The sequence below is a fragment of the Prionailurus bengalensis genome, chromosome A3 (assembly GCF_016509475.1).
Source record: "Prionailurus bengalensis isolate Pbe53 chromosome A3, Fcat_Pben_1.1_paternal_pri, whole genome shotgun sequence".
Lineage (NCBI taxonomy): Eukaryota > Metazoa > Chordata > Mammalia > Carnivora > Felidae > Prionailurus > Prionailurus bengalensis.
This window is the reverse complement of record NC_057354.1, coordinates 58,936,856-58,949,079: the sequence shown is the minus strand read 5'-3', so window position 1 is coordinate 58,949,079 and position 12,224 is coordinate 58,936,856. Positions and strand designations below refer to the sequence as shown.

General features: G+C 41.3%; 1 protein-coding gene across 4 annotated transcripts in view; it reads right to left on the bottom strand.

Moving 5' to 3' along the window:
• The window catches only part of TBC1D8 (TBC1 domain family member 8), a 112,379-nt gene that overhangs the window by 50,140 nt on the left and 50,015 nt on the right, over positions 1-12,224 (bottom strand). For all 4 annotated transcript variants that reach the window (XM_043603140.1, XM_043603139.1, XM_043603138.1 and 1 more), the window contains exon 3: positions 1,223-1,341. In XM_043603140.1, coding sequence (XP_043459075.1) covers positions 1,223-1,341 — 119 coding nt within the window. The remainder of the gene's footprint in view (positions 1-1,222; positions 1,342-12,224) is intronic.

The window sequence follows — 12,224 nt, the reverse complement described above, 5'->3', positions numbered from 1 at the left end:
CAAACTTTTGAAGAGAAAACAAAACAAAACAAAACAAAACAAAATCAATGGTCTGGGATATTTTACCCTCAAGGAGGAAAACTGTATTACAGGCTAACATGTTAAAATGTTTAATAAGAGATAACCTCAGAATGAGAAACAGTCTCTCCCTGCCTGAGAGGGCTTTTATTTATGTTTTTTCTAATGTTTATTTTTGAGAGAGAGACAGAGTGTGAGTGGAGGAGGGGAGGGGCAGGGAGAGAGGGAGACACAGAATCTGAAGCAGGCTCCAGTCTCTGAGCTGTCAGCACAGAGCCTGATGTGGTGCTCGAACTCACGAACCATGAGATCATGATCTAAGCCAAAGTTAGACAATTAACCCACTAAGCCACTCAGGCACCCCTACGTGATAGGGCTTTTAAAACATTGGTTACCAATCATGTTATTGCAATGACAGTTATAGAAAATATAACTTACAGGAGATATTAACAGATACCTTCCAAAATATTCCTCTCTTGCTTCTCAAAATATAATTGGTTTTAATTCCATTTAATTAACATATTTCAAAAACAAACACCCACTTTGAGGAAGAGGAAAGTGCCAGGTCCAACAAAATACAGTGACAAGCTGTCACAACTGCAAAAAGGAGGGAACAGCTAATTTAAGGAGTCAAGTAACAGGAGCATCTGGGTGGCTCAGTCAATTAAGTATCCGACTTCAGCTCAGGTCATGATCTCTTGGTTTGAGGGTTCAAGCCCCACATCAGGCTCTCTGCTGACAGCTCAGAGCCTGGAGCCTCCTTCAGATTCTGTGTCTCCCTCTCTCTCCACCCCACTCCTGCTCACACTCTATCTCTCTCTCAACAATAAACATTAAAAAAATTTTTTTAATTAAAAAAAAAAAAGGAGTCAAATAACATTTTTTGCTTTGCCAATACATAAATCATAACATTTTTTTTTCCTGAGACAAAAGAGGACCTTCACTTTTGTAAAGGTTAACAAAAACTTAGGCCTGAGAATGATGTGTGGATCTTTAAATTTCAGGTGTATTTTGCCCAACTGTCTGCAAAGTTTGACAGGTGACAAGTCTAACTCCTTTGACTGTGTATTAAAAGCTAAGATGTTCAGTTACAGCGGAGAAAACTTCAAACCTGGTCAAAAACACTGCAATGGCCAAAACATTATATGGAAGTCTGTAAGAAAGACGGGGAAATGAGGAGAAGCATTTCAATCACAGGACCTACCTTTACCTTCCCTTTGACAAAGCTGGCAATGTCATCTTTATTATCAAAGACCGACAAAGTATGGAGGAGATTTTGCTCCAGCCAGTCCCAGTGCTGGTTTATTTCCTCTAATGTTGCACCTGGATTAGAACAGAGAAAGATGCCAAGGTTAAAAGTAACTCCTAGCACATGAACTCATTTGCCAAATGTTATGAATGCTGTGTTTGTTATTAAAACACTTCGGTTTCTCACATCCTGGGCCACAGCAGACTTGGAAGGCCCCCTCCTTCAGAGACACAGTCTCCCTCACCACAGCACTGGGATTTGCAAACACCTGTCCACTGCCACATGGATGAGCCAGGTGACCAATCAGGTCACTCTTGGGATTGCTATGCGGACATTCCTGCCAGCCTCACTGATGCATGGACTTCCTACCACATCCACTCAAGGGATGGAAACATTTATAATTACGCAGCTATTCTGGGGGAAACAAGCCCCAGGAAGCAGGCCAATTCTGAACAGTCTCACATGGTTTATTTACCTTGTGTGAACAGGGATCCCTCAAGAGGGACCTCAGCCCAGGTTCACAGAGGAAAGAGCCTCTTGAGAAAGCGCTGCAGATTGCCCAAGGGTGTTGCCACTTGCAACAGGCACCATTAAATACAGCAACAACCTAGGAAATCTCCAGGTTTACGCATCTATACTTCGTATCATTCACAACCATATCCCTTAAGAACATTCATAAAAAGAGGTTGTCGAATGCATGCTAAAAAACACAGAAAGTCAAGTCCTATATAGCAAGTTAATTTCTTTCACAGCCAATTAAAAAAAAAAAACAACACTCCATTACTGAAGCATTAGGCAACACTGTTACCAAAAAGCTTAGTTATTTTAGTATTTCCTCTCAAGGAGCCTCTTAGTACTCTCCATTAGACAACGAGCACCTTGATACGGTGACCATGCCAGCTCCTAGTGAAGGACCTGGCACACAGCACGTGCTCCAAAAAGTCCCCTGACTTGAAGCAAGCATGGTCCTGGACAAGAAAAGGCACATGTGCATCAGGTGTGTGTAGAACGGAAACAGATACAACGCCCAGCTAAGAGGATCAGATTTCCCAAATGGGAAGCAGGAGATACTCTAACTTCAAAGGTTAAGGGCTACCAAACACCAGTGCAGAATAAGCTTGCCAATGTGTGAGGCACAGTGGTCAAAAGAGCCACATGCCACTTCACAAAAGCCAGATAGGCATTTTGTTGACACCAAACTTTGTGAATGCTGTTTGTAGCCTTCCTCGCTGTAGAGTTATAGATGCACGTAGGGATCTTAGGAAAACCTCAGGCATAGAATGCCAGAGAACTCACTCCAGACTTGTGCACTTGGGGTCAGTGAGTATCAAGAACATCTGTGTTAGGACTGTTGTTCTGAATGGACAGTTTGGGAAGGAGTCATCAGAGCAATCAAAGAGAATTCTTCATAAGGAAAAGAGAGAGCGCTCTGGTCTCTCTTCCTCTTCCTATAAGGAATCCCATCATGGGGACACCACCCTGCGGACCTTCTCTAAACCTAAGTAGCTCCTGAGGTCCAACCTCCAAATACTATCACATTGGCGGCTGAGGCTTCAATGTATGAACATGGGGGAGGGAGACATCATCCAGGGCATACCAACCAGTGATCTGCCCAGCCTTCCGTCAGTCCCCCACCCCACCCCGTCTTGCTCTTTAAGGTGGGGTTCAGGAGAGCCAGCCAGCTCTGGGCAGGCATGGTCAGGATCCTCTCACTCTCCATCCCCCTCCCATCCAGGGGGCCCTTGTGGCGGGAACCCCTGGCCCCTCAGGCTCTCCATTCCTCTTACAAGGGGGAAAGATCCTTTTAAAACAAAATCAAACCAAGCGGTCCCACGTTTCATAGCATGACTCTCGTGAAGCTTCTAAATGTTGTCTACCTGAACTCCGGCCCCACACTGTCTGTGTGGTTCCTCACATTCGGTACTGAGGCGCCTCAGGCAGAGGTCAGTTTTGCCCACCTTTGGCTTCAATATCTGTCATTTAGCGTTCTCCAATGGCAACCGTGTAGGTGTTAGTCACAAAAAACATCTCCTAAATCTGTGGGTCAGCACTGGTGTCTTCCTAGCTGGCAGACAGTACATCACACCATTTCGAGAGAGTCCTTGGGTCTTCACTGAAGCCAATAAACTTGCACAGGTGCCTTGGGGATGCCTGGGCCTCTGCCCTTCTCTTTAAGGTTTACTCTTTCTAGGTCTTTGTCCTTTATTATCTATTATAATAAAACCAACTGGTCAGAATATTTTTCTTTAAAGCTTATTTATTTTTGAGAGAGAGCAGGGGAGGGACAGAGAGAAAGGGAGTCAGAGAGAATCCCAAGCAGGCTCTGCACTGTCAGCACAGAGCCTGATGTGGGGCTCGAACTCATGACCTTAGCTGAAATCAAGAGTTGGATGCTTGACTGACTGAGCCACCCAGGCGCCCTGGTCAGGGTATTTTTAATAAAAGCAAAGAATAAATGAGAAAAATTATCTTTATTGGTCACCAATCTTTTGAGTATGAGACCTTCTTTCTTGGAGAAAGAAAAGAAAGAAAAGAAAAGAAAAGAAAAGAAAAGAAAAGAAAAGAAAAGAAAAGAAAAGAAAAGAAAAGAAAAGAAAAAAAGAAAGAAAGAAAGAAAGAAAGAAAGAAAGAAAGAAAGAAAGAAAAAGAAAAGAAAGACCGACCGACCTTGGCAGAATGAGGAAGAACAAGAGAAAGGAGAAGACTCACCTTTGCAACCTTTCTGTTCCAGGGACTAGGTCACTGCTGTGTAATGAAGACTGAATGAGGAAATGGTGGCTCAAGCACCTCTCCGAGGTCAAATATATAGAATGAAAGGCAAGAGCAGGGTATGAACTCATTCTCTACAACCCTGAAGTACTCTGGGGCCCTCCCCTAACAAGCTACATTTCAATTTCTTTTTTTTTTTAATTTTTTTAATGTTTATTTATTTTTGAGAGAGAGAGCGAGAGAGACAAAGTGCGAGTGGGGAGGGGCAGAGAGAGAGGGAGACACAGAATCCAAAGCAGGCTCCAGGCTCTGAGCTGTCAGCACAGAGCCCGACACGGGGCTTGAACCCACAAACCACGAGATCATGACCTGAGCGGAAGTTGGATGCTTAACTGACTGAGCCACCCAAGCAACCCATCAATTTCAAAGTAACATTTACATAATCTTTAGGTCCATTACTTCCTCTGGCCTGACACTTAAAAAAAAAAAAACATTTTGTGTTTGTACTTAAGAGTCTTTCCAATTTCCTGAATGCATCTTCCTTCCTGGATGACATGAAACAGGTTTTCATTTATCCCATTAAGTTCACAGGTCCAGCACAGTTAATTGTTAACAGCTAAACAAGGAGGTTGTCCTCAACTGATAACCGCAGACACCATGAATAAAACTATAATCAAGCCCCAACAGTGTAGCACATGGAATTAAGAATTGAGACAAAGTCATCAAAAATGTACGCCTCTATTCTTTAAAAGATTCTTCTACCTACGGGGAGAAGCTTATGACAGGGAAAGATAATTCTAAAATAAAACCAAGCCTACACCTTGAAAGAGAAAATAGGCACATAAAAATACAAAAATCTGTCACTGAGCCACAGTTAGATTTCATTACAATCTGCCCTGTTGTTGAATAGAAGACATAGCTGTATGTCTCTCCTGGCCAAGACAATCAATATGATGAAACTTTTCCACCCTACTGTCTTCCATTTCCTACAAAAGTTGCCAAATGGCAGGGAAATTTTCCAAACTATAATTTCCTCTGCAGGGAAGTCTTATGATAGGCTTCCAAAATACTATAAATCAGTACAAACCAACTGCATGTCCTCGGCCCCAAAGGACTAAAAAGGAAAGTCGCTAACAGAGCTCACACACCAAAGTTCTGAAGCGATGCTGTAGCCATGCTTCCCAAATTACACAAAGTAACCCAACAGAAAATAGCTTTTGAAAAAATGAAAAAGAGAATACGTGTCACTTTATAAGGGCAACCACTGATTGTAAAGTATTTGTTAGAGGTAAGCACACATACATAAATATTTTTCTGTCTGTGAGTCATGCCCAAAAAATGTTGGAGGGGCACCTAGGTGGCTCAGTCTAATAAGCATCTGACTTCGGCTCAGGTCACGATTTCACGGTTTGTGAGTTTGAGCCCAGCATCAGGCTCTCTGCTGTCAGTGCAGAGCCCGCTTCGGAACCTCTGCCCCCTCAAGGATAAGTAAACATTAAAAAAAAAAAAAGTTGGAAAGCCACCACACCACAGACATACGAGTGGCAGGAAATGTAACGAGAAAAATAAGAACATGAGAAAGTGTCACCACTGAAGAGGCAGAATGATAAAAAGTCTACAAATTAACAACAGAGCAATATTCCCACTGCTTCTGCTACAGGTCTTCCAAAACCAAGACGGAGGAGAGTTGTTCTGGATTGAAGTGTATCCCTTGCCTCAGACAAATGCATATGCTGAAGCCCTAACCCCCTAAAATGACCATATTTGCAGACAGGGACTTGAAGGAGGTCATTAAGGTTAAATGAGGTCATAAGGGTGGCGCCTGGGTTGGAGAGAACTCAGTGCCCTTTTAAGAAGAGGAAGGGGGGCACCTGGGCGGCTCAGTTGGTTAAACGTCCAACTATTGATTTCGGTTCAGGTCATGATCTCATGGTTTCGTGAGTTTGAGCTCAGCATTGTCAGCCCCCCGCTGTTAGCATGGAGCCTGCTTTGGGATTCTTTATTTCCTCTCTCTGCCCCTCCCCCTGCCAAGTAAATAAACAAACTTAAAAAAAAAAAGTCCACTTTAAAAAAAAAAAGAAAAAAAAGAAGAGAAGGAGACACCAGGAATGACCATGTGAGGATATAGGGAGAAGGCAGCCATCTGCAAGCCAAGGGGAAGGGCTTCAGGAACAACCAATCCTGCCAGCTTCTGGATCATGGACCTCCAGCCTCCAGCACTGAGAACCAGTAAATATTGGTGTTTAAGCCACCCAGTCTGTGGCAGCCCTAGGAGGCCAATATAGCTGTTTAAAACCACACTTTATAGGAATACTGTGGATTTTAACAGAAGTCCAAATGGCAAAATTATACCCTGTTTTATTAAGACAAAATAAGACTTCTATTTCCCAAGAAAATTAAAGTTCAGAGGATTGTAAACATTACCCACACAAGAACTCAAATCAGATTTATAAATGCCGATTGAAAACTAAAATCCAGGATTAGAAGCCCCAATTAGGCACAGATCAAACAACCATGATGATTTATAAATTACCAACTCTAAGGCAGAACAGCCGTAGGTGGTAGACACAGGACATTTTCTGAATTCTTAGCATGTTCCCAGGCATTTTGTAGATATGTCATACACTTGACATTGTTTATCTTAATAAAAATAGCACAAGGTAGGTGGTATTATTTTCTGGGTAAGAAAACTCAGGGCAGAGAAGAGCCAAGCTCAAGGCCACGTCTCCGGGCTCCTAAGGCCTCACACTATCGTAACACACAGTGGAGATGGGAGCCTGGGGAGCTAGGTGGGCAGTTCCCAAGAGCTGAGTCACTTTCAAACTCACACACAGTATTTATTCGCCTAGGTTTCCTCCAGGGAGGTTTTCAGGAAATAAAACAAGCATCTCATTGTCTATACCTACAGCTTCTGCACGAACACAGCCATAAATAACATGACCCAAGCTTCAGTTTTAAAAAGCAACTGTTTCTCTCTGCTTAATAACTACCCAAATGAATTAAGGGTCTTTCGTGGCCATCTAAATCCTAATTTACAATGAATGGGAATTCCATGTGCATAGCTCAGATCTGTTCCTTTGAAATTGTACATTTCTCTATTGTCCAAACACTAAATGTCTACCATCAAATGCCTGGACTAAAAGCCATATGGACCATAAAGGGGCTAATTAAAAGCAACACTACCATTTCTCAATTTCATTTAACACATCGTATACAGAGTAACTCAGAAACAGCATTTGAGTAAAAGTCACAAATGAGCAGGGGAGAGGACTGAACCAAAGCCTTTAATTTACAGAAACCTCACATTCTTCAAGTGGATATTCTAACATCTAATCCACGCCTGAAGCAGCATCTTTACAGAAATCTGTGAAAGCCCAATATCAACATCACGTCATTATGACTGACAGTATTTTCACACATACACATCTATGTTGCTTAAGAAAATAAGTTTTAGGGGCGCCTGGGTGGCACAGTCGGTTAAGCGTCCGACTTCAGCCAGGTCACGATCTCGCGGTCCGTGAGTTCGAGCCCCGCGTCAGGCTCTGGGCTGATGGCTCAGAGCCTGGAGCCTGTTTCCGATTCTGTCTCTCCCTCTCTCTGCCCCTCCCCCGTTCATGCTCTGTCTCTCTCTGTCCCAAAAATAAATAAACGTTGAAAAAAAAGAAAGAAAGAAAATAAGTTTTAAATACTTTTACATAATTTCCTTGACCTTTTCTGCCTTCGTATTAAGTCTCTAAAAGTATTTGCAATAAGTGAAAAGACCAACTCCCTGACACTGAAAGTAAAATATTTTTAATTTGCAATTGAAACAGTCATTAAAATGTCCTTGTATTAGTGCCATTAGAAACACTTCTCAGAATTAGAAGCAAAGGAGTAAGAAAATTTGATCATTAACCAAAGGAAAAAAAAAATCAATAGAAATGGAACCAGAAAGGACATAGATAAAATAATCTGTAGACAAGGACAGAAACAGCCATTATAAATATACTCCAAATATTCAAAAAGCAGAGGAAAGCACGAGGATGGTGAGAGACCACATGAAAGATATAGAGAAAGAACCAAATCAAACTTTTAGGGATGGAAAAACAGTGTGTAAAATCAGAAATACACGAATGGGATTAAAAGTAAACTACACATTACAGGGAAAAAAAAAAGAGTAGGGAACTAGGACATAGTGATTAAAAACTAAAATGAAAAGCAGAAGGAAAGGGATTAACAAGAGAAATAACAGAGCATCAGTGAGCTGTGGAACAGCAGCAAGCAGTCTACTAATTGGAGTCCCGGGGGGGTGGGGGGGTGCGGAGAACAGAGGCCAGAGAACAGAAAAATATGTATATATTGGAAAAAACAGCTAAAATTCTTTTCCAATTTGATGAACACTATAAACACACAGATCCAAGTATCTCAACAAACCCGAAGCAGAAAAAGCATCCAGAAAATCACATAAATGCATATCTATTGCAATTGCTGAAAGCCAGTGATGAAGAAAAAAAGACAATAATTATAGAGCAACAAAGAATGACAGTAGATTTGTCAGAAACAATGCAAGCCAGAAGACATAGAAGAACAGCTTTAAAAGTATTAATTTTAAAAAAAAGTTAATTTACAAGTACTTGAAAAAAATTAGTGAATTCATGTATAACTTGGGAATAATAAAACCTTCCTAACCATGCCTCAAAATCACAAAGTATAAAAGAAAGGCATTCTAAATCCCACTACATTAAAAAAACCTCTAGGAGGTAAAACACATCAAATGCAAAGCCACTAAAGGATATGACAAACTGGAAAAAGATTTTTGTAATTTCATTTCCCAGATAAAGGACCAATATTCCTAATACAGAGACAATGCCTAAAAATTAAGGGGAAGAAAAGAACCACCTAATAGAAAAAAGCAGAGGATAAGAACAAGGAGTTTCTGAAAACAGTCCTAAACATGAAAAACACTCAACGTCCTCATAATAAAAGGACAGCAAATGAGAAATATGCAGAAACACCTATGAGGCTGACAGAAAGCCAGAGGTTTGACAAGAGATCCAATGACGAAATCTGGGAAAGCAGGTACTTTCATCCATTGCTGATGGTAATGTTTTCCAATGCACAAATCTAAGGGAGGGAGGGGAATTTAGCAATATCTAAACAAAGCTTCATATTCATTTACTAGAGATGGGATTGAGAGATTGAAAGGGTGATCTAGCCCAATGATTCAGCAGTAAAGGTACAAAACTATTTGCCAGGTTACTCACTGAGACGTTGCCATGGCCAGGGATGAAAACACCACAAATGGCCTTCATTAGGGAACAGGCTGAATAAACTATGGTACTCCTACAAAATGAAAGACAAAACCAAGGAGAAGATAATCTCTGCTCTCTGATATGGAATGATTTCCAGGATATGTCCCTAACTGAACAAGGGCAAGGGACAGAACATAGTATATGTGACCTTTGTAAAAACAGGGTGGGAGAATGTATCGTATATTTGTAAAACAAAACAGTAGAAACCTAAGTCAGAAAAAGACAGGTTTCCTAATAGCAGAGGGAAGGAGGCAGGGAGGGGACAGCAGTGAAAGCCTGGCTCCTTTACACATATCTTGTTTACAGATTTTATAGGTTTGATTAAGGAATCATAAAAGAGTTTTCCTTTTTTTTTTTTTAAGGTTAAACCAATAAAGGAAAAAAGTAATCCCTAATTTAAGTAAATGGATAGACTTATCAGGTTATTGAAATGATTACACAGAGAAAATAGGTATTTTAAACAATGTTGACTATACATCCATAATTAAATATATTCTAAGGCCAAACAGAGCTGCAAAACCTTAAATTTCATTCGGCACTCTTATTGTTAATATTGGTATTATTTAGAAATAATATGTATGTGGATGTAGATGTGAGATAGTCAGAAAATTATGTATTGTTAGAAATCAAGATTTTCAGTGTATAAGAGAAAAATATAAAATCAAAGCTAAGTTATAACTACCCAGTTTTACAGTTGAATTAGAAAATTAATATGGACTCATAACTGGGGTGCCTGAGTGGCTTAGCTGGTTAAGCATCCAACTCTTGATTTTGGCTCAGGTCATGATCTCACAAGTTTGTAGGTTCAAACCCCACATCAGGGTCTGCAACGACAGTGTAGAGCCTGTTTGGGATTCTCCCTCTCCCCCTTTCTCCCTCAGCCCCTTCCCTGCTCACACTCTTTCTCTCTTATAAAATAAATAAACCTAAAAATTTTTTTAAAAATATGAACTCATGATTTATGTTGCTTTTTCATAACACACACTTCTTAGCTCATGCTTATTTGAAAAGCCTTAGAAGCAGTGGCAACCCAGTAACAATGAAGGAGTCTACGCCAGACTGTGGCCCCTATATACCGTTCTCCACTAAAAGGAACCAAGGGCTACTGGAAAAATGGCGGATCCACACAAGAGGCAGAAAAATGCACAAGATGAACCTTTAACATCTCACTGGCCAGAAAACAAAGAAGCACTCAAAGGTGACTGGGAGCAGGACCACGTGCCGGAAGCCACAGGAAAGGGCTCCAAGGGGCAGATGAGCCTGACAAGCACAATCTGAGCATGACAAAGGACTACAATTAACAGATGCACACTGGATGTATAAAAACTCCTGGCGTCTACTGTGCACTGTACAATCCTCCCAACTTCCTGTACTTTGAAAATTTTCATGATAAAATATTGGGAGTGAGGAGCACTTTAAACTTTAAAGCGATACTAAAAAGGGAGAGGGTGGGAAGAAGGGAAAACCTGAAACAATTCACTGTCACCACTGCAAATCACCAGGGCACCCAATCCTCACGCTAATAGGCAAGTAAAGCACCAACATCAGCATTCTCCTCCCCTCTTTTCTGAATGTACCACATCTCAGGGTGAACAAGTAACCCCAGTTAAGGAATTAAAGTTCTTCTACACAGTCAAGCTGAAGCTCAGGGCTGTGAAAGCACAAATTGAATTAGGGGGGTAGGAATCACCACTTTATGACATGTAGAGAAAAAGTTAATTGGGCAGGTGTTTACAATAGGTGAAACCACTAGATGAAAGGCTGAAGGGGAAGAAGGCAATGAAAAGGGGCACCTGAACTCATTAGCTGGTCTAAGCATCACTAAGAGTAGGACAGGCAGGAGATACATGCCTGCTGAGAGGACATGGTATAAAAGATGTGGAACCTCCTATCAGGTATCTTTTTTTTTAAAACTGTTGGGGGCATCTGGATGGCCCAGTTGGTTAATCAGTCCAACTCTATTTCAGTTCAGGTCGTGATCTCATGGTCGTGACATGGAGACCCTCATCGGCTCTGAACTGGGTGTGGAGCCTGCTTGAGATTCTCTCCCTCCCTCCCTCTGCCCCTCTCCTCCACTTGCACTTTCTCTCTAAAAAATAAAATAAAATAAAATAATAATAATAAATAAAATTTAAAGACACTAAACCTGAATTTAACTGAACATTTCCAAGTACCCCCCAGTCTGGGGGACATACAAGGAGGTGAGCCCTACAAACAGAAGCGCAGCATACACGACATTCTATGTAAAAACTGACCCAATTTCTTCACTAAGTCAATGACTTGGGGGAAAAAAGCAGGGTGGGGAGGGTTTCCCGACTAAAGGAGACAAGAGACACAACCACCCAATGAAGTGTGTGGTCCTTCTTGAATGTGGATTAGAACCATCCAGACCTATGAAAGACTCTTTAAGCAGACATGTAGCCTTGGGATGGAGAGTACACATGACATCAGAGTCCCAGTTAACTCCATGAGTTTAACGATGCCATTGTAGGGGCAAAAAAATGGCCATAGATTCAAAGATCTCTACTAAAATATGTAGAGGTGAAATATCAATTTCTAGGATTTGCTTTAAAATACACATCAGAGGGGTGAGGAGAAGGCAGAGAATAAGAAATAAAGCAAAGTGGGGAAAACCATGACCCGAATGTACCTGTGTTCTGATCCCCACGCATGGGCCTGGAGGATGTAATTATAATGTCCTCACTCCTCTGGGGTATGTTTGAAAATCCTCACAATGCAAAACACTTTAAAATCTCTTTTTAACAAAAACAAGTCATCAACTTGGATAAACTGACCTCCACACCTGAGGAAGAGTATTTTGTAAAATCAGAAGTGAAAACAGAGCAAGAAAACAGGGTGGAGGACTTCACACTCCCTGAATTTCCTTATTTTTTCAATCAGGATCACTCCCACGCCCAGGCCACTCAGATACATCAGGTTCACAGCGTTAAGTCCGA